Source organism: Rhinolophus hipposideros, assembly GCF_964194185.1.
Source record: "Rhinolophus hipposideros genome assembly, chromosome: 18".
Lineage (NCBI taxonomy): Eukaryota > Metazoa > Chordata > Mammalia > Chiroptera > Rhinolophidae > Rhinolophus > Rhinolophus hipposideros.
The window spans coordinates 45,577,872-45,601,234 of NC_138064.1; the positions used below are offsets into that span (position 1 = coordinate 45,577,872).

At 38.5% G+C, this 23,363-nt stretch overlaps 1 protein-coding gene across 4 annotated transcripts in view; it reads left to right on the top strand.

Moving 5' to 3' along the window:
• Positions 1-23,363, top strand: part of MAGI2 (membrane associated guanylate kinase, WW and PDZ domain containing 2) — a 1,330,546-nt gene that overhangs the window by 1,035,541 nt on the left and 271,642 nt on the right. For all 4 annotated transcript variants that reach the window (XM_081079965.1, XM_081079966.1, XM_081079968.1 and 1 more), the window contains 2 exons: positions 12,215-12,336; positions 14,546-14,728. In XM_081079965.1, coding sequence (XP_080936091.1) covers positions 12,215-12,336; positions 14,546-14,728 — 305 coding nt within the window. The remainder of the gene's footprint in view (positions 1-12,214; positions 12,337-14,545; positions 14,729-23,363) is intronic.

The window sequence follows — 23,363 nt, forward strand, 5'->3', positions numbered from 1 at the left end:
ATCATTTAAAGGGCAGAAGGATAAAGATAAATCTATAAACAAAAAGTTAGTGTAAGAACTACTATATCTTTTACCACCATCACAGCTGAATACATTTGAAAGGAATATTGTTTTTTTCTATAATACAAAGTGATATTGTTAAACAGTATTTATTACTAGTGTTCAATGGATGACTTCATATTTAACTGGAGGAATTTATATTACAATAGATTCAGCTTATTGTGTAATAAAAATAGATGAATCGCAAAAATGTTTATTATTAAATTTCACAGGTTTAAATTCAATCTAGCTAAGTAAGATGAACTTCAGAATTGTCGAGAAAAAAGTATTCTGTTTTATCACTGAAAAGTTTGACTGGATCTACTACAGGTAAAAGAAGGATATTTACCGTGAAAAGCCAATAAAATTAGTTTTGTGTTAATTTAATCTAGAAGAAACTCACCATTAGGTTCTGGTTGCTGAAAGCTTATTAAACACCACTGTTGAGTTTGTCATCATGTAGAGATCTTAGTTCAAATTTCCATTAAGCACAACACTCACATGTAGAGGTTGGGAAAGTCCCCTCATTCTATTCTTACTTCACTTTCTTCAGTTTTAATTGGGCATCCAAAAAAAAATGTGAATGTATTTTCAGATAGATAAAATGATAGGGATGATTGTCTTTATTTTTTCTGTAATATGACTTAGTATTTGAATTTGGAGCATTGACTTAATATGTAAATGCTTAGTAACTATTAGTCAACCCAGAAAAAGACTACAAATAGTGCCCATGTACGAAGCACTTGGTATGTAGTAGGCATTTTACATAACTCCTTTAATCATCACCACAACGCTATTATTATACCTGTTTTACAGACAAAGAAACTTAAATTTAGAGAAGCTAAGCCATCAAACTAGTAGGTGTTACAAATAGAGTTATAGCCCAGGGCAGGAATTAAGAGAATTTATATTGTCCATATTCAAGTTACACTTGACTCCCTGACTCTAAATAAAAAAATAATGTTAAAATCGACCTAAATTTATACCATGCTTATTTTGAACACTTTCATACATTTTATCTGTTTGATCTTCCAAACAGTCTGATGAGGTGAGCAGGATATAGGATATTTATAGATGAGGCACTTACAGTTCAGAGATATTAGGGGAATTTCACAAAGGCAGTGACTGGTAGTTTTAAAAATCTTCAAATGTGGCTTAAACCCCAATGCTGGTCTTAAAAGTTGGAGAAAATGACAACTCAGACTTACTGTAAGTGGCTTTTACTGTGGTGAAAAACAAGAGATTGAGGATACCAGAAAGTACGGGTGGCACCCTTTGCCTGTGTTATTCCTCGTGGCCTGAGCCACCACTTCCAGGAGCTCACCTGAGAGTTCCCATCAGCACGTAAGGTTCCGCTGTGTTACCATACAAGGAATTTCTTGCTGAGTAAGTACCATGTTTTCATTTCTTATGGCATCACTGGCTCTCAGCAAGACCTAGCATGTCGTTTTTCAAAGTCTGAGACTACCTCCATTGTCACTCACATGCAACTTTAAACTTATTCATAAATATTAGTGCAGAATCATCTTATTATCATTATTATAATTGCCAGAGACATGACCTGTGTTCAACTTCCATAGTTGGCAAGGGTAGAATGCAGGAAAATTTGAGATAGGATAGGCCCTAAGGGGAGCTGAAAGGTAGCCCTTGGATGGGATCCTTCTGTCTTGAAAACCATGTTACCCAAAGCGAGGTCTCCTGGCTCCTCATTCATACTCTCATTATCATTTCATTTCTCCCTTTTTACAAATGCCAAACATACCCACACACATGTTTTCTTTTTTTCTTTTTTCTTTTTTCTTTTTTTAAGGAGGGCACTGCTCACAGTGTCCCATGCAGGGATCGAACTGGCAACCTTGGTGTTATTCATACCACTCTGATCAAATGAGCTAACTGGTCACCCCCACACATATCATATGTATTCTTGTGAAACATATTAAGTCCTTATTTTTATATACATAATCATTGGGGTCTTTTAAAAAAACATCATTTAATGATCAAAATAATGGGCTATCTTTGCATATTTTTGTCTTCAGAAAATCAGCAGGTAATTTTACAATGCTGTGAAAGCTTCTAGTTTCACAATGAACATTGATAAAAAGAAATGGAGAATCGCCTGGCTGAAGCATATTGCAGATTACCAAATAGCACATGCCTGCATAGACATAAGTTAATATCTCTTGAAAAGTTAAGTGTACGTCTGTGTCACAACCACATACATCATCATGGCTAGGTTTGGCACTACACAGAGCTAGGTGGTTCGTGTGCCTGCCCCTTACTCTGAGATTGCAGAAAACTGTTTACTCTCTCTGAGGAATAGATGGATTAAAAGCATGGAACCTGTTTAGCTAAGGGTTTGGCACATTGTATTTTCTCGATGAGTATTCATTCCCATCCTTCTCTACCATCCACCATTCCCCTTTATTCTCTTTTAATTACAAGGCTGACATTCATTCTTCAAGCACTGCTTCTTTCCACAAATTGTGGCACCTATTAAACAGAAGTTAAATCTGAACAGCAACTGAGTAACTTTAAAAGTCTGCAAAGTGGGACATTTCTTCTGAAATATCCAAATCTCACCTTTCATCTTTATTTAGAGATTTAGAATGAAAAATACAAACTCAGCCATTGTGGGGGCCTAAATGCACAACCCTTGCCTGTGTATCATGGAAAGGAACAAAAAGTTATGTGAAAATGCATCCTTCATCACAGTTACATGAAACTATCATCTAATCTGTATGAAGATTTGCTCTTCCACTAATGGCATGATTTTCGACATGTGTGTTAATTATATTGAAACTCTACTTATCCCTCAAAAAGCAATACTTATCCCTCAAAATACTTATCCCTCAAAAAGCAATCTATTAAAACAACACTGAAGAAACTTATTACCACCTTTCTTTGCTCTTGGTTCTGCTGAACCTGTGTCCTCTATTCCCACTACTCCTTCTTTTCCTTATCTTCTTAGAATGAGAGCCTCCTGCCCACACATAGGCCCCACGGCCAGGTATTACAAGGTTCTGTACAAATTCTAGGTATCCTGACAGTAGACCCTTTTCTCATTAACACTCATCTAACGTATTTTTAAATTTTGTTTGGTTTTCTAATTCCTCCTGCATTTCTTTCTCACATATAAATGGAATAGCTACGTATTTGATTTCCTCCTGGTCTGGGCAGTAATAAAGACACAGTTGTCAAGAATAATCCTTCTTTATAGTCTTTTTCCCACTCTGATTGTTGGACTTAGAAACCTGGGCAGTTGGAGTCTTGTGTAGAATTGGAATTATAGTCACGTCCTGTTGACACAGAATGTGTCGCAGTCCTCCCCTCAGTCTTGTCCTTCCCCCCCACCATTAGCACCCTTTCCCTGACTCCCTCCTTCCCCAACATCATGATGTTGTATTCTGATCCCTCTCTATTCTGAGAGGTGTTGGTAATTCTTTGATTCTCCTTGGAGTCAGGCCCCAAAGTGTTCCTATCGTTATGTAGGAGTGATATGTATACACAGGTATGTAATACTTGATCATAATTTTTGGAGTTCTGTGGACTTAAGCTGTATTGTGACTTGACATTTTAATAACTCATAAATGACTTACTAAGAAATAGCAATCCAGTTCAACCAAGTGTATATTACAGGTCAGACTTTTCTCGCCCCTCCCAGGACACTATAATACCTAGTTCCCTGGACAATGTGATTCTTCTTAGTCATGGGGCATCTCTTATTCATCCTTAGAGCCCCAGGTAAGAACAATAACTAGTTCATGGGACTAGTTAAATGATGCTGAAATGACTGAGAGTTCTAGGGAGCACCACAAGTTTCCTACGTGGTTGATATGGTGAAGCTCATCCTTATAATCAGGAACAAGGCATAGCCTCCAGGATGGAGACTTTCCAAGCTATGGCCGTCCATTAGACTATTAGTCTAATGGTCCATTTTGACCATTAGACTAAGGTCAAAAAGGAAGTAGGGAGACTTTGAAACACAATAAAATCTCTCACCATGACTTGGAATTTTTCCTTCCCGTCACTTAGCTTTGATCCTTCTCCCACTCGCCCTGCTCCCACACCACCATCCACAGGCAATCATATGCCCGTGTGTACTCACAGACTTATACTCTGGCTAAGCAGAATTGAATGTTCCTAAACACTTTTGTATCCACTACTCTCTTCCTAAAATGCCCCCTTTTCTATCTGTCAAAATACCTGCGTTCTCCTAGGGTCTGCTCAAGGTTCACTTCTTTTGTGAGGCTTTCCCTGAAGCACCACACTAAATTGTGTTTTCTTCCTTTGAGTACACAAATTTCAGCACTTCTTACCTTGTGTTATATTTTCCTGGCCACTTGTAGAATGACCAACTCATTCACGTTTACCCAGGTCCTTCCAGGTTTTAAAACTGAAAGTTCCAGGCCCTGGGAAACCCCGTAGTCCTAGGCAAACTGAAGTGGTTGGTCACCCAGCTGGATGTCCCCTCATTGCAGGATGGGTCTCTGCGGTGAAGGGGTTGTTTCCTATTCATCCTTGTGTCCCTGGTGCCTAGCATGCTGATGAATTAATGAATTTATAATGAGACTTAAAGGACTTAAGCCATTCAGTCAGGGTTGGCAAACACCAGTGGAGGAGGATTTATTAGCCTTGTCTCTTCATATAGAAAGGTCTTGAAACAGTGGGATCTTTTAGTTTCCTTTTGGATAATAAGCTCTATCCTACCTCTAAGGTGGTAATGCACTACTTTCTCTCAATCTAGAAGCTAAAGGTTATAAATACCTTTGATAACAATAACCTCCTCTTGCACCCGGCAATAACGTTTAGGAGAGATAGTTTATGGGAATGAGAAAGGTCGGACAGGAAACAACATTTTTAAAGGCATACCTACTGGCTCAGACATTTTTTAAAATGAGTCTATGTATCTTGTAGGTCATAGAGGCTTCATGACTGCCATTTCTGCTGGGAATAAAGTATCAAGTTTTCCACATTATTGGTAAATAGTACTGGCTAAGTGATGAATCTCCCTATACATAAGATACACACGAAATACATATTATAGGTTAACGTCTTAACTAAATAATTTAGTACTACTAATGGGAAGGAAGAGGGGAGAGAGCTCATTTATTTGAAAATATATCCATTTGGGAAGCTCAACCTCACTTGGAGTAGAGGACGGATTCTTTAGCTGTGAGAGTTTCAGTACCAGTATATGGATACTTTGCTCAGTCAGCTGTGACTCAACCTCCCACCAACCACTGTACCCCCAGGTCAGACACCCTCCCGTCTAGGAAGAGCTGGAGAAAGGTAACACAGGAATTACTCAATCTTCCCACCCATATTCCCCTCAGGTATAATAGGGAGCAATTGAATGGACAATTATGCGAAGAAAATTATCACAAGTGATAGCATTGGGAAGAAATCTTTTAAGAGGCAGGATTCAGTTATTCTGTTTGTTTGGGGGTTTTTGTTTGTTTGTTTAATGCTCCAAGTAAAATAGATGCAATCTTCCATTTTCCATGAATGCAAAACTCATATTTTATAATAAATTATATTTAAAATACTAGTCTTTAGTACTTTTAAAATTCAGCTTTGAGATACACATTATATAAACCCTATTTTATAGTTCTTTTTGTTCTGTTTTAGCTCCTCTACTAGACTACATGTCTGATTGATCTTTGCCCTTCCTTGCACCTCTTACCATTGTTCCTAGCAACCACCATTTGATAAACAAATATTTGATGAAGCATGATAACATTTATTGTGTACTTCAGGCACTGGTCTTAAATGGTTTACTCACTTTAATTCATTAAATGCACAATTTTTATGAGGCGGATATTATTTTTGTCCCAACTTTACAATGAAAAATTCTGAAGTACAGAGAGTGTAAGTGATGTGCCCAAGGTCACATGCGTGGGTAGCAGCGGGGCTTGGATGTGAATGCCAGCAATGGACTGCAGTGGCCAAGCTCTGATACTATGTCCTGCCCTCTGGGAAGACCGTCGGCCGCGGAAGAAGCCCATAGGGATAGTATCCTCTCTAAATGTGCAAAGCATGAAGTCATTTTCATTCCATGTATCCAAACTTGACAGTAGAGAAAACTTTATGGAGACTTCTCAAGGCTTATATTAAAATGAATAAAATACAGACAGGGAAGGTGCGATGTACGTGTTTAGGGGCCACTGCACCTAAAGCTGTGAGGAGGTAATACACACTCTTTCCTGACCATCTGCCACTGTGGACATCAGAATTGGGGTCAAAGGAAACCTAGGGAATTCCAAGGAACCTGGAAATTCACACTCTTGGATTCCCTTCAGGAATTATTCTATTGGAAGGAGGAAGGAAGGAATGAAGGAAGGATGGAAGGAAAGAAGGAAGGAAGGAAGGAAGGAAGGAAGGAAGGAAGGAAGGAAGGAAGGAAGGAAGGAGGGAAAGAAGAAAGGAAGGAAGGAAGGAAAGAAGGAAATTCAAGTAAAATAAATTTGGAGAAGCCCCCAAAAGAGCCAGTTTGCATAGAAAAGATGACATACTGAGCTGCAACCCCAAACCAATCTCCCCACTCCCAGTGCTGTGTGGCAGACTCTCTGGTTCGCCCACATTTTGTCCCTCACATAATGATTTTCCATATGAGTATATTGCTACTGTGACACAAGATTGCAGCTGCTAGTTCTCAGCAACTCATATCCACATCTTTCATCAGCAAAGTGGAATGACTTTTTCACCGACGACAAGAATGTCTTGAGGGAGTCTCTATTTTGAAGGATTCCATGAGTCTTTGTCCAAATGCAGATCAGTTATATCACAAAAGCTTGTCTTAAGCTTCACATGAAGTTCTGACTGGCACAACATGTATTTTATGGCAGAATTAAACAAGAAAACAGTGAGATCAATCACCTTTCATGCATGCCTGCTTCCATCTATGCATTTATTCAACAAATATTTATTGAGTGCTGGCCACTTCATGCCTTGGAGTAATTAGTGTAGCTATTTTGAACACCTTAGAAATATTTTGCTTGTCACAAAATCTCCACTTGAAAAATAAAACTTGAAAGTTGCTCTCTTCTCTCTCACATTGACCCAGAGATCCATTTTTAAAGTATCAACCGAAGTCAAGATAGTGGGATAGTGACCAGTGGGTATAAAAGGTATCTTTCTTGACTATGCACTAAAAGTGCCTGTCTAAGGACCCAGGAGAAGCAAGGTGGGTGAACAGGTTGGAGTAAGGAGGGAGCATTGGTAGTGTGAAGGTGAGATCACCACCTTCATAACCCTTAACACACCTGTCCTGTGGGTACCGATGGCCTCAAGATGTATGACTTTCCTCCTGTTTCTTTTCTCCCTTCCCCAGCATGAAGGAGGTAGCAGCCAAACAGGACACTGATCTGGGATCCCTTTGGCATCCTATCATCCAATAAACTGCACACATCTCCTTTGCTCTGTGCATTGCTGCAACTCCTGATGGCACAAGCCCTCTCTTCTGGAGCAAAATAGCATTTTCTAGTACCCCCTAAGGCTGCATGCAGAAAAAGAGACTTCCGCATAAGTCTTACCAGGCAAGAAACTGCTTATTCAACTCCCTTTTCTCAGCTTCTAACTCAGGGGACTGCACCCCTAGCTGCCCATTAGAGTTACCTGAGAAGCTTTTTTTAAAAAAAGTGCCATTGCCTATACCGCATTCAGAGATTATGGCTCAGTTGATTTAGGGTGGGCTTGAGTCTTCTCTCTTTCTGTTTTTGTTTGTTTTTGAAGCTCTGCACGTTCATCCTGAACAACAAAGCACTGCCACATACAGGATGGTTAAGGATGGAGTCTCGTCCTTGAATATCCTGATTCCTTCACCATTCGGACATAGACATATCAATAGTCTTTCCTTTTTGGAAAGGGAAATTGGCATTGTCAGAATTTACCCACTTCAGAATATGTCTCTTATTCCCTTGGCCCTTAACACCTGAAGATTCTATTAGTAAAATATGAAAACAGACTAGATAATAATTAAAGAATAAGAAGTCTTGGTAGGAGCCCAAGTTCCTGTTCTGTATGGAAGCTAGATGAAATAGCTAGTAATTATCTCACAGAGTCTAAACAATGAGGAGGAGGATGGCATTTGTCATTCACATCCTTTGGACACATTGTAAGACCGCCAAATCCTTGCTAAAGAGCCTAAACATTTCAGAAGCGCAAGGAAGACACCGCTTCCCTATTCAGTTACAATCATATTTCTTTGTGATAGGTCTTTTAAAGCTCGGGAGCATTTTAAGTTTTAAATGAATGACTTCATTTGTGACAGTTTAAATGTTCTGTAACAATTAGCTCAGGATACTAAAACCATACCAAATTTCCACTCTGTGTAGGGTACAAGGCATGACAGACTAGTTCATTGGTATTTTCATTCTCTGTGAACTCTAGAAGCTCACTTTGACGGTGAGTGGACAATTTTCAACATTGTGTCCATAAAGCGGGTGGCTACATGTTGACTTTACTAAGGAAATAATTACACGCAGGTGGCAAGTTGGAGGGACCAATAGTATACGCAAATGTACTCCAGGAAGTTCTTGTAACGCGTTTTGTGCTGATGAAATTATGCCTGTGATGAGTAATGGCTTACCAAAGGAGAAACAGAACAGATAGGAAATGAGGAAAGCTGATTCTGTGGCGCGCTTCAAAGCTCTTTCTTGGTTTCTCGAAATCACTATCATAGATTTATAAACGAAAGTCTTACAACACATACTCATCATTTAGCTACTTAGTAAAAACCTATCTTTCGTGCTGTCTGAGGCTTAGTATACAGTTAAATAACACACGGACCCTGTACACAGGTGTGCAGCCCCTAAAGAAGGAAATAAAAATGAAAATCAGTCATTAAAACACAGTGCGAGGAGGTCACTCTAGCCCTTTACATCCATTATGGTGAAATTACCACTTAGGATGTTGTATACGACCTCACAGACACCTCTTTATCCAAGACCTGGAAAGAATGATCTCGTGAGACTGAGTAACAGGAACACTTCGTCCTTCTGAACAACTCTTGGTTTTGACTTAAATACCCTGGAGAAAGTACCATATTTTGCTGTGTACAATGTGCACACTTTTGCCCAAATTTGTGAGGGAATAATAAGGATGTGCATTATACAAGGTAGTACTAATTCAGTATCTACATAAATGTTTTAAATTCCTTTATTTATGCTGATGACTTAAAAGTGTAATAATAAGTAAATGCTAAAGTGTCTTTATGCTATAAAAAACAAGTGTCTAAATACAAACAAATAAAGATTTGAATTAAAAAATTAAAATGAAAGATTTTTTTTTTCCCCCTGAAAGTTTAGGCCCAAAAGCTGGGTGCGCATTATACATGGCAAAATATGGTAACTGGTTTCTCTCTCCCATTGAATTAGCAGCTTGAAAGCTCAAAGCTAATTTGCAACATAACTGTAGTAAACAAGTAGGAATCCTATATTGTCAGTTTTGTCTATTGATTCAACTAACTTCACCCTGATTTTATTTACTTTTCATTGTTGTTCTTTAAAAGTGCTTCAAATTCTCTTAATGATAAGAAAATAAGTAGACTGTGATGAGAGAAGTCTGTTGACGCCAGTTCTGTGAGAGCCTCGGGGAGGAGGCTAACACTGGCTGGGAATGCTGCTTGCTGGCAGAGGTTAGGGAAGGAGTTAGGGGACAGATGGGGGAAGCACTGTGATAATAATAACAATAGCAGCAGCAATTATTAATACAGAATTGCTATATCTTGAAGAATAAAGAATAGCTACACTCAATTGTGGGGTCCCCCCTATGTATCTGTGCTTTGCAAACATTAGTTCTCTTATCTTTAAAGCAATCCCAAGAAGTGGATATTAATGTCTCCATCTATGGTTGAGGATATTGATGCTTAAAGAGTTTGGCAATTTGTCCAAGATGCCACCTCAAACACAGGCCGTCTCCCTTCAAGCACCACACCATTGATACCCCGAATCTCGCTTGACGAGATAAAGGCTTGATAGGGTGTTGCTGATCAGAGTAGCTCCAAGTAGGTTCAAAGCAAAGAGTGCATGTGGTAATGCAGCCAAAAGTGAAGTTACAGAGATAAGTCAGGGCGAGGTCAGGAAGAATGTTTCTTTAGATGATAGAACTATTTCAAGGATTGTAGTAAGGGAAAGTGGAAACAAGGGAAGACAGGTTTCCAACTCGGACCCTTCTGAAATAGAATGGCTTTGTCTGAGTTTATGGGGCAAAGAAGCATTGACATCTCACGAGCCGTAGTTCACTGCGCACCACAGATCAGTGTGACCCCAGGGTGCTCAAGAGCATTTCAGTAGCATTTACTTCCAATGGAAAATAATTTTACATAGGATGGATTTACTTTGAACCCCATGCCTGTAACTTCCATTACCAAAGAACATTGTTCTAAGAATCCCCATCCTGAACAGCACCATGGGCTATACCAGAGGCAATATTAGAGAAATGCTGTTAATTCTCTTCCCCCCGCCCCCCAGGAAAGCCTTTCCTGTGGACTCAAAATGATTACAGTAATGGTGACGATAACATGATGATGTCGGTGGCCATGGTGATAACAGCTGCTGCTAGTCACTAAGCATGTCTATGCTTGAAACCCTGTACCAATATTCATTATTTCACTGAATCCTCACAACCACCCCAGGAGGAAGGGGCTATCATGTCCTTATCATAGATGAAGACACCAAGGTTCAGGGTTAATAACTTGCCAAAGGTCACACAGCTAATCAAGTGGTAGAGCTGGATTTTGAATCCAGGACTCACTGACTCCGGAGCCTGTGTGACAGGCAGCTACACTCCTGTCACATGACGAAGTAATTAGATATTGCAGTTGACCTATGTTTCTGACAACCGCTTTTCTGCTTCACCGGGAATTATCTGATTTATATTAACAGAAAATTGGCTGTTGAGACTTTGCTTCTTTTACGTCCTTTGCTTTCTGATGTGTAGTTTTTAGAAGACATAAAATGAGAGGATTGTGTTTGCGTGTGTGTGTGATGTATGTACGTAAAATATGTGTGTACTGCCATTGTGTAATCATGCATTGAAGAGAGAAGTTATGTAGATGAGAGGTACATTTGAGAGATAGACATAGTCAAATCCAGTGTTTCCACTCACTGGGCATGCGATTTAGAGCAAGTCATTCGGCATGCTGTCTGTCAGTCTCATCACCTTAAAATGGGATAATAAGAATTCAAGACTGTTGCCTTGAGACTTAACTGAGGAAATTTATACATAGCTGGCGCAGAGTTAAGTACTCAGCAGTTGTTCATTCCTCTTCTAATCCTTCTCTCCTCTTCATGCTTTCATTCCATAATCCTATTTCTGTTTATACAAAGAACCAAAATCAATATATATGCCAGATTTCTCATGGTACATTTGTTTTTTAGAGAAAGAGTTACATGGCACTGCTTCTAGGCAGGCTCATTGGTTTCTAGCCTCTCCGTGGACTGGGAACTCTATATTTCATAGAAGAATTCATTATACTGTAAGGATACTGTAAGGAATTCTTATACTATAAGACCTTAGTTAAGCTGATGCACAGTTACTTCCGGCCACTCTGTATATAATTTCTATGAATTTATCATCTCATTATGTAGAAAGTAAATGCTCTACTTTTGAGTGATCTTAGTTAGCATCAGCCTTCTTACAGGTATTCTACAACTTCCATAATATCCCAGGGAGTCTTTCCTCCTGTCTCCCAGCCCTTCAGTCCAGATCTATCTGAACCCAAAAAGTGTGGACTTCGGTGGTATAAAAGTAAAGAAATCAGTGAACTTACCATATACGTATCTTACAGGGACTTTGCAAAGCTTAGATGATATTCCTTTTTTCAACACCATTTGGTATAGGTTTCATTTGCCGACCATTTATTTTAATGAACCAAACTCATCTCAAACTAACCCAGTAGAACAGAAAACAAGAACACATTCTAGTTCTACTGGCTGAATCATACATGATTTAAATAAAATCACATATGATAGAGCCATTGAGAACTCCACTCTTGTCACAGAAATGTATGCTGCACACAGGCCAGCCCCAGCAGAGCCTGACTTCAGCCTGGTGGGGCATTTGATTATGATCACGTAAGGTATCTCTTCATCGCCTGCTCTCCACAGAGCTAGATACATGTTCTGTTAAATGACTTTGCCCCACTGTTATCCTAATTTGAAATTTTATTTTTCAGCCACATAAATAGAAGAACACAGTTTGAAAACCCTGTCCTGGAAGCAAAAAGGAAGCTACAGCAGCATAACATGCCCCACACAGAACTTGGAACAAAGCCCCTGCAGGCCCCAGGTTTCCGAGGTTGGTACCTGTCAACGTGCAATGTTTCAAAGGGAAAAATTGTCTCTCAAGTTGCCTGCTCTTCCAAACACACCTTTAGCTTGGACCATTCCAAATCATTGATTTGCTTTCCCCAAACCCGTCTATTAGGTTTAGCTGAGTGTTTGCTCTGATTCTAAACTAATGCATTTAGCAACCACAAATTAAAGCCTCGGGCAGTACGTGATAAGAATTTATAGGAATTTACAGCACACCACGTGGAGATTAATGGGTTTTGATAGTGGTACTTTAAACGGCAGGCAAGATGCATAGAGAGTCAGAACTTTGTCCTCAAAAACCAAGTACTAGAATGAGGTTTGTTCTCCTTTATAACAGTAGGCAGCTCTTCGTCGACATTACCTAGGCCCAAATTCATCCGCCCCCACGCTGCCCCGGGAAGGTCGTGCAGCGTGCGTGACTTGTCATGTTATCAGCGCAACCACGCCCGGAGGCCCTGGCCTGTCGGTATGTCCAGGGCTGCTTGCTGTACCTGACTGCACCTTGGAGCCACGCAGGAGGATGTGAGGCTGTACAAACTTTTCACATCGTCTGGGCTTTTACTCATCATGAAAGCAAGGAGGCTTTTGTAGTCGAGAGGCCTAGATTTATTTACCTGCTGATGATTTTCACACTATACACTGTGGCACAATTACAATGAATGTAAAGGTCTCATGTTGGACTTCTCTCCAACTGTAAACGTCACTTTCATAAAGGAAACATAGGTGATATGATTATATGTGTTTTTATTTTTATTTCAAAGAAGATTTCTCTATTTTTAAGAAAGATATATGTGATACCGTGTTTCCCTGAAAATAAGAGCTAGCCTGACAATCAGCTCTAATGCATCTTTTGCAATCTTTTGCTCTAATGCAATTTTTGGAGCAAAAATTAATATAAGACCCAGTATTATATTGTATTATATTATATTATATTATATTATATTATATTATATTATATTATATTATATTATATTATACCGGGTCTTATAGTAAAATAAGAAATGGTCTTATATTAATTTTTGCTCCAACAGACACATTAGAGCTGATTGTCCGGCTAGGTCGTATTTTCGGGGAAATATGGTATGTAAATAGACAAAGTAAAATTCCAATATAATGACTCATTATTTTCTGGTTTTTCCATTACATATCACCCAAAATGTAACAGCAAAAGTACCAAACAAAATACTTAACTAAGTTACTAAGTATGTTTGACTGTTACAGATATCAAATATCAACCAAACTGTAACAACTTAAAAATATATATAAAATACTTGACTACAATAGCAGTCAAAAGATATTACTTCTGTTTCCTAGTATGACTATTATTTTTACAGCATTTATTAGGAATATGTTTATTACAGATCATAGCTAGGAAAGCATATATGTAACAAATTAGTGGTCAAACCTATATGAATGGATTCAAGTTCTGTTCAGATTATTTAAGTATCTGATTTGAATGTAGCAACGTATTGTTACAAAATGTGTTACCTTTACATTCGTAATTATATCTAGAAATACTGGCTTGCCTTTTGCTCACATTTTAGGGTATACTAAACACGACTGGTTAGTAGACATTGATTTATTTGGTTATCTTTATAGCATCTCACAATATAAGCAAAAGTTAACCCAGTCCCACATCCAGGTACTCTTTCTAAACAGTTTAGTCACGTGAATAGGTGGCAGCGTTCCATGGCTTTTATTCTTTACGAAACAAAATAGTCCGTTTTGGTTTTCTAGTCCTATCCCTTCAGGGTTTTGTGCAGGACCAGCCCCTGACACATGCCTCTTCCCTGGACTCTCTCAGAACAAGAGAACTGTATTGAGATGAGGCTGGATGGTTATGGGCTCTTCTATCTAAAAGTGCTGACAACCTGTTGATTTAGCCCTTTTAAGCACGAAAAGGGCTACTTTAGTGAATAGAGAAACATTGACTTGACCAAAAAAAAAAAAAAAAAATCTCTCTCCAAACCAAACAGCTTTTTCACCTTTCCCTGGATGCTTGGGACTGCTCTGTGTCTGTAGGAAGTACTAAGAGCTTTGCGGCTGCCTTCACCCCTGTTTGCGTTTACTGTAGGAATAAATGTAGGAAACCCCCACGTTTAATCAGATGGCTCCGCAGTGGCTGGCTTCCCTTCTGTGAGAACTTGTCTTAAATGTACTTTTTCTTTTTTAACTTACATTGGCCAATGTAGAAAAACCACTCTTCACCCGGGATGCATCCCAGTTGAAGGGAACATTCCTCAGCACCACCCTTAAAAAGAGCAACATGGGTTTTGGATTTACCATCATTGGTGGAGATGAGCCTGATGAATTTCTGCAGGTGAAAAGTGTGATTCCAGACGGGCCCGCAGCACAGGACGGAAAAATGGAGACAGGTAAGTTCCTCCGTGCTCTAGAAAATTGTTTCATAATGTCTTTTTTCTAAGGCAAATATTCTTTCTGTGCTCTTAATTTGAAGGTCAAAGGTCACCACACTTTAGGAAAACTACAACTTATGTTTTCACTAAGTTTAAGAGTATCAAATTGAAGTATTTTGGAAACAGCTTTCAATGCCATTTTTGTCTCATGTTTCAGACTGCCCCTTCTATTTTTTGGATTCAATGAACTCATGAGATTGATACTTTTCTAATTTATTTCTAGAATTTCTTCTTAGGGATGTGATTAACATTTCATACTTTTCTAGCTTATATTCAGCCATTGATATTTTAAAATCCGGATTACTCTTGTAATATTATCTGAATTTCCCAGGTTAGATATTCAAATATTCATGCTCATATCATAGAAAAAAATTTTAAATGGTATTCATCTTTATATGTCCCCATATGTTTTAATATATAAGGTTTTTTCTCTAGTCCTTATGAATTAATTTTCAAATGCAGTTACTCGGATGTCTATCAATTTATAATCAAAATTAATTAACATAGAAATACAGAGGCTAATTGTTAAGGGCAGAAAAACCCTTAAATATTAAAGGTGCACAGAGGTCAAGAAAAAGGTAGTGAAGGAAGTCTGATTTTGGAGTCTAATTTTGACTTCTTCTACCTGGTCCTTGAGCTTGGATTAGTCCCCCCAGAAAACTGGTTTCCTTATCTGACAAAAAAAAAAAGGAAATCAGATTTGATATTTTGTATTTAAAATCCTGATTCAAGAATTTTGTAGTGTTGTTTTTGAAATGCCTTAGAAAGAGTAATTTATAAACTGTAGGAACAACACTCCAAATAACTATATCACCATTTCACATTTTTCACAACATTGATTTAATTTATTATATCAATTCGCAAAAGTTAGTACATTCTAGTAGATACACAAATTAGAGAATTACTTTTGAGGAAAAGTTATGCCATTTTTATGGTCTATATATTTGTGAACTATTATTCCATGGATTTTAAAGTGGTTTGTGTATGAAGAAATCACATGAAACTCAGGTATTCTTCTGGGATTTTTAATTTGAAAAAATGACCAGTGCTTTATTGGCATTTACTGAATGTTTCCTATAGAAATAACTTCTTTTCAATTTCTCCTAATGAGTATATTTGTCACTGCCACTCACTAGTTAGTAATAATACATTTATAGATGCTACATCTTCTTAAAAGTTGAGCGAGATTTCAAAACTAACTCACTACATTTTTCAAACCCTACTGTTGTAAAATTTGTGTGCACATAATTTTCTGCGACAGTAAGCTAGAGTGTCCAAATCTACTCTTTATCTGTGATATTTTAATAGGCATCCACAATTTTATGTTGAAAAAAATCAGAGAAACATCAAATGACTAAACTAAAAATCATCCTATTGCCTACAATTAGAATAAGAGGAAATTATGGAATTAGTGCCATCTTAGCAGAGGGGGAAAGATCCCTAAAGCTTTTGAACTTCAGTGAAATAGTTAACAAACCTATTTCCTTTCATAATAAAGAATCCAGTGAGTGTTTTCTCTGATCCAACCCACCAGTCCATGTTTCAAAACGAGAAAAGACTTCTTTCAGTGTAAACTTAAAAGACAATATAAAAATATTTGCACAGTGAAGCTTTCTCCCTTCCTATTCATTTTCCTAGTTTGCCACATCCACACAGTCTAAGTTGGCCGTACTCAACAACAATGTCAAAGTTTTATGTAGAATTTATGAGATTTTCAAGATAATCACAATACAGATCCTAATACAGAGAAAGAAGAACCTAGGATTTAATTCTATTCACTGTCTCCTATTTATTCCTCTAATAATTCAACAAATACCATTTCAGGTCTTCCCTTTCACAGTCATGGCAGTATATCAGGGCTACAAAATGGCTGTGACGAGGGCCCAACTCGCAAGGGGTTGATGTCTAGGAGGGACCTTGAATATATAAACTAGTGATTGTAACATAATAGACGTAGGATGAGTCTATAATTACCATGATGTTGACACACAGTCAAGAGAGTGGGGGGAGTGCGCAACAGAAATTTTTAAAAAGAAAAACATGTTCCTAACTATATAACATTTTTGGCTTTTCTAGGGATGAGAATTTCTCTCATCAGAAAAGAATTTAATCAAACGTTGAAATCTGCTTACTAAGTATTCAAATATGTTTAAATGTTTATTTTTAATTTTGAGATAATTTAAAATAAAATGTGAACACATTTCTGTGGCATTCCACAAGTTATAAGAGAGGGAATGGCTCCTCAGTGTAGTTTAGCTAATACTTAGTGAATGTCCCATATGTGCCAGGCAGTCTGCTTATTGTTATTAGGGATGCAAAAATGAAGAGACAAATGTTTCTATCCTCAAGAAGTTTACAGTATAGAAATAATGAGTGACATGTTAATGAATATTTATATAAGTACAATAATAAAAATATGTACAAAGTCCAGAAATAGTACAGAGGAAAGGGGGAATAGTTCTATTGGGAAGTGCTTAGGGAAGGAAGGACTCATAGAGAAGATGATACCTGACAGAGTTTTCAATGATGAGTAGGCATTTGCTGGGGGGCGGGACAAGTGAAGAAAGCTATAGGAAGAGGAAACAGCATATGCAAAGACACAGTAGTGAGGAATACCTAGAAAAAGATTTATATGCCATCATAGTGTATGTTAATATTTCACCTGCAGTGGGCGTTCCCAGGAAGTTTTGAGTAAAATGATAACCAGAACTGGTAAAGATGAACTAGTTAGACAAAAATCAAAGAATAATATATAGTCATATATCTTCAAATGAAAACGTCGATATCATAAATGCACACATACCTTGTATAAAACCTTTCTCATATAAATTTTCAACCAATTAGGAATAGAGGTTTACTCTATGACTAAAGTTTTCTTTACTTGTGTATCCCTAGAACCTGAAACTGCCAGGCAAACAGCAGGTGCTCAATAAGTACTGGAGGGATGGATGGATGGATGGACGGATGGATGGATGGATGGATGGAGGATATTCTTAGAAATTAAGAAGTGAAATTTGAATTGAAGGAATTCCACTGTTACAGTATAACATAGTCAATGTAACTGGACCAATAGCTCACTATTAAAGCAAAAAACAAACCAGCTTTCCATTTTCTGGATGAAATAAAACAAATACATGTTAGCGACAAAATTAATTTTCTTTTTTGTAATGATTTCATCTATACATGAACCTCAAAAATTAACAAAATTAATAGACTACAGATATAAACAAATCATTGGTATTTAAAAGGTGAGCAGTCTCATTTGACATTGAAATAAGCATGAAAATATTATAATCAACTTTGCTAGTTCTAGGTTATCTCCAATTTAGGCATTGAGATATCAATATTATGTGTGGACTCAAAGAAAAATCCACTCTACTAAAAAGTTGACCTAGGGGCCTGCACAATAGAAACAAGGGTGGAGTGGGAATTCTTTCTTTCTCAGTCAGCACTGAGTCCTTGGAAGGGATAGGGGACAGGAGAAAATGAGGACACGGTACCCTTGGCTGCTTTATGACAACTAAATGAGCCAATCCCCCATGGTCCAATAGTGTTCCAAAAGAAGCTTTCCCAGAAGAAATTTCTATAGTGCCCAGAAACCATCCAACGTCTTATTATTAAGTATTTTACACATCCCAGCAATTGTTTGTAGGCACAGGAGATCCTGTTAACATTCTTTAAACAATTTTAAAAATCAAGATTGATGTAGCACAGTTTAGGTAGAAACCGCAGAGTCTGAAAGGGAGTTGATCTAACATCTTCAGTTAAAAAGCTTCCCTCATTTCATGATGTTTCATGTTTTCCCCAGGCTAATTTTTGAACCAAGAATTTTGATTTTCAACAAATATAAAAGAAAGACAACCTGACCTATCTGTGAGTTTTCCTATAGACGGGTTGAATTATGAGGTCACTCACAACCTATTCGTTTTTATATGCCTTCTAACACTTATCCATTTTATTAGTAAAATGGTAGGAAGCTGACTGGGAGACCAGCATCCTGACATCTTACAGCTCCTGGCATTTCTCCATTGGGCAGATCGATGTTACTGCTCTTTTACTGGTTGCTACCTCTTTATTTGTGCTTCTAAAAGCAGGGGCACAAGAATAAATTTATCAGAAACACTGGGGGAGCTTTTTAAAGGTGAAGATTCTTGTGCCACTAGACCCACTGATTGCAAATTTCTGGAACTTGCTTTCGGAAATGTGCAGTTAATACTTCTAAAAATTGTCACATCAATACATGCACCTGGGGGAAAAAGCACCAAAATATTTATAATGCATAAAGTATTTCCTTCCCTGCCCCTCCCAATCTTTCAGGCCCATATCCCAGAGTCACTCCATCACCTTGTATTCTTTTAGGTGTTTCGTTTGGTAACTATTTTCATGCCTCTAATCAATGTGTTTATATTGTTGTCTTAATAACAGTTTTAGATATGACCTGTATTTATAGTACTTCCGTTTAGAAAGAAATGAAGCTTTAGTTTTCTTATCCCCCATCCGCCCTCCCACATTCTCCCAATAGTCTTAAACTAATTTTAGTAATATTTGTACAGTTTTTGCATTAACAGTGATGTACCATTGATATATTTTTCTCCTTAAACAGATTTGTGGAGTCTACTTTTTCTTTCTTTTTTGCAGTATCTTTTTAAAAATAATACCTTTTTCCCTGGAAGTACCATCATTTTAGGTCATCTGGAGGATCTCATCTTTTCTGGGCATCTTTTGTCCTCCTGCTCCTGTCCAGGTTGGTTGTACAGCCGACACTTGGGAACTTTCCATTATCTTGCCCAAACAGAGTCCACCATTACCCATATACACATCCTCTCTTCTCATGGATGCACATTTTACTAGAGCACAGTCCTCATATGTCTTGTGATCGTCCGTTGTCCATATTTAAAAGTGAAACACTGAGAAATTGCTTAAGAGTTCTACTTCTATGGTCAGATTTTACCAAGCATGCTTAGGCAGGGACAGAATATGAAAGTCTGTTAAATGGGATCATTTTTTTGGACACACCCTCATCTTCTGACTCGGGGTAGGTGGTGGGAGTTCTGCACGCAGGCGTGGTAGGGCAGGTCTTCTGGACACGCGTGTCGGCTGTTTCCTAATCCCACGCCTTTTTGGGATTCTGCAGAGCAACTGAGAGTCCTTGTCCATCCCCTCCAGGAACACACTAGAACAGGAGTCAGCAGGTGCTTTCTGTAAAGGGTCAAATTGTAAGTACTTTAGGCTTTGGGGGCCAGGGGGGCTCGGTCACAGCTGTTTAACTCGGTGGTCATTAAAGCAGCCATAGACAACATGAAAACAAATGGGCATGGTTGGCCTCCAATAGAACTATATTCACAGATACAGGCAGCTGCATGTTGCTCCATGGGCTCCATTTTGCGAACCCCAACTCCAGAATACGATACATCAATTATCATGCTCTTATTCACATTCCTTATTCCAAAATTCTCTTGAACTGTCTTGTCTTATAATGGCCTCTCTATGTCAGATAATGGCTTCTCTCAGGTTTTCATCATTGCTGTGGCTGTATTCATTTCAAAGTCTTTGTTATAGGGAATAGCCATGTGTCTTTAGTCTGTTGTCTTGAACTAGAAATCTTAGAATCTGCGCTTGGGGAACCACTGCATTTAGTGGTAGCAAGGAGACATCTTTCCCACCTACTGTACAGCCTAGCAAACATTCTCCATCCTATTCTGACCCTCCTTCAATCAACCCTATGCTCAGAATTGCTTTGAAGAAGTATTTATGAATATTTCTGGGAACTAACCTCTGGGATATAGTCTATGGCCATCTACCAAATAGAGCAAAGCTAATTAATCCTATGTCCACCTTTCATATCAGTGCAGGACATTGAACTATGAGCAATTTCTCATTCTTCAGGGATTTTAACACTGTTTGGGGATATTCTATCCCATAATTGCATTATCTGAAATCATAGTTGCCCTTTTGCTCTCTAGGGAACAACAAAGATTAACCTGAGGCCGTGAGTGCTGTGTGGGCACCTGACCGCTCTGCCCTCAATGTGACAGTTAGCGTCCCTCTTAAGGCAGGCCCTTCAGTACTGATTCTCTCGCTGATGGCCACCCAGTAGTTCCACTTCGCCCCACCCCAATATTCTTCAGTCCTCCCTAACCATTATTAGCTCCTTAGCAATTTAATAAAAAGTCCCTGGTTGTTAATAAAACATCTCCCGAGGTAAAGCTCCACATATGTACGAGAAAGCCTAAGAAGTCGTTAAAAATTTCTTCTTATGTCTAGTTTTCCCACCATCTCATAATTAACCTCTATCCAGAGCAGGCTTCCTTTTGAATTTTGAGCACAGGCTGTGTTGGTCTCTCCCCGTGACTGCTCTCTTACTGACTGGCTGCCGTATAAAAATGTCTTAGTGAATCAGCCAGTTCTTCATCACCACCCACCTCCACAGCCAAGTGTTCACATTTAGATGGTACAAACCATTTACCAGGTTCTGTCAGCTGCCAGAAGCAAACGAACTAATCAGAGAAATGTAATTTCTCTATTATTTGAAGTATCTGTTTAGTTTTCTATTGTTGTATAGCAAATCAAACCAAAACTCAGTGATTTGACAGAACAAGGAAATGTTTGCTCATGATTCCACATTCTTGCTTGGGTTCAGCGGGGAGGTGCTTATCTCCTAGGCTCATGTTGGAAGTCTCATGCAGCTTCAGTCATCTAGACCAGTCATCCCGTCATCTCCTGGGGTAGGATGTGCCAGGCGGCATCACTCACATTGATGCCTCGGCTGGGATGGATGGATGGTACTCCTGAGGGCTGACAAGCCTTCTCTCTCTCAACAGTGGTGGAGCACTGTACATGGTGACTTAGGGCTCCAAAGGGAAAGCTGTCAAGTCTCTTAAGACTTAGCCTGATACAGCCTGGTCTGGCACAGTATCACTTCCACTCCGTCTATTGATCAAAGCAAGTCACAGGTCAGTCCAAATCCAAAGCCAAGGCAACGAGGCATCCCGTTTTGATGGGAGAAGTGGCAAAAGATCTCAAGTAATCTTTCATCTCCTGCAGTAGCCTTCCTGTGGCTTCTTTGTTTCTGAGTTCCTTTGTTTCTAAATTCCTTTAGTTTGTTCAAACTTCCCTGAGAAAATTATCTTTTGCTTTCATCGGCACTCTACCTTTTCATAACCCTCTGGAGCAGGAGTGTTGATCATTTTTTTGCCTTCCAGTTCTCTATCATGCTGTGAATAAATAATAGTGAATTACAATACCACATCCAGAGATGACGAGCAGTAAAATCACCAGGTCTCTAGCTCTATCTTTCTAATAAAAATAAAAGAGGTGGTTGCAACAATTCAGTTTGTAAGACCTAGCAAAATATTCAGACTCAGATCCATGTTAGATAATTTTCTAAATAATCCCTTAATATTCATATCATGTTTGCCTTTTGAGACATTTATGAACTTCAGAGGCTCTAAGAACACATCTTGTGCTCTATAAAAGCCAGAAAATAAAATTGAATTTCTAGCCAGCTGACCAGCACTAATATCTCCAGTAGAGAAGAAATAAACTGCGTTTGTTTAGCTTGCCAATATATATACTCTTGATTTTTTCCAAATACACCTAAGTTTCAAAACCTCACTTCATTTTGTTCAAATACCTAATATCTCCGCTGCTAGTGATGTGTCTTTCAGATCAATAACAGGCCTCTCACAGCAAGAGCGAGTGCCACACTGAACACGTTCTACCCACTATCCTCCTCTTACGATGATGTATAGGTGATTCAAGTGCCGGGGGTGACAAAATACCTGATTGGGGCTACAAACCAAACCGCTTGAAAGGATTTAAAAAAAAAAAAAATGTTGCACCCATTCTTCAAGTCATGCTATGCTTCAGAAATAATTCACATAGTTTTTTTAAAAAGAGACCCTGTAACCCAAATAAATGCTACTGCAGTACCTCTTTTTTGCTTATTTCTCTCTTTTCTTTTTTTGTAAATGCCTTGTACCGTGCTCTTTATGACTTCTTCATTTAAAATCACAGGCTAGCTAAATGCTCACTGGAGAAGGGATAACTACTATACAGTCCAATCCTAGTTTTCTTCTCTGCCCAGAATGAACAACTTTGTTCCCGTTGTATCACAGATAGAGCAAAGATTGTTGCTTTAATTTTTGTCCTAGTTTCGGTGTTGGTATCCATGCAGATGTGTCGCACAGTAATTGTGATACACTATTCACGATCACTATACCTACTGATGCCATGGAAGTCGGTGCACTGAAATGTACTTTTATCACTATTATTTTTAAGTTATTCTGCACAAAAGCTTTCTATTAATTTGCAGTCCAGGTTCACTGGCCCTCCTAGGAGCTGAAGTAGAAAGTGGGTGGGGTCCCCTCAGCCTAGGAGTAGAGCTCAGAACGGTGCTAGATGCTGTGACACCAGCAATGTTACATTAGAGTCCACTAACTGCGTATGAAGGTGGCATCTTAAAAATCTGAACGTTTATTATTTAAGTTTAATGTGAACGGACCGGAGATTATGGGGTAAAATGATCTTTTTATACCTACTCCGTGGAGGAGGTAATTGGTTGTCAGTATATTAATACAAGGTATTCAGCTTA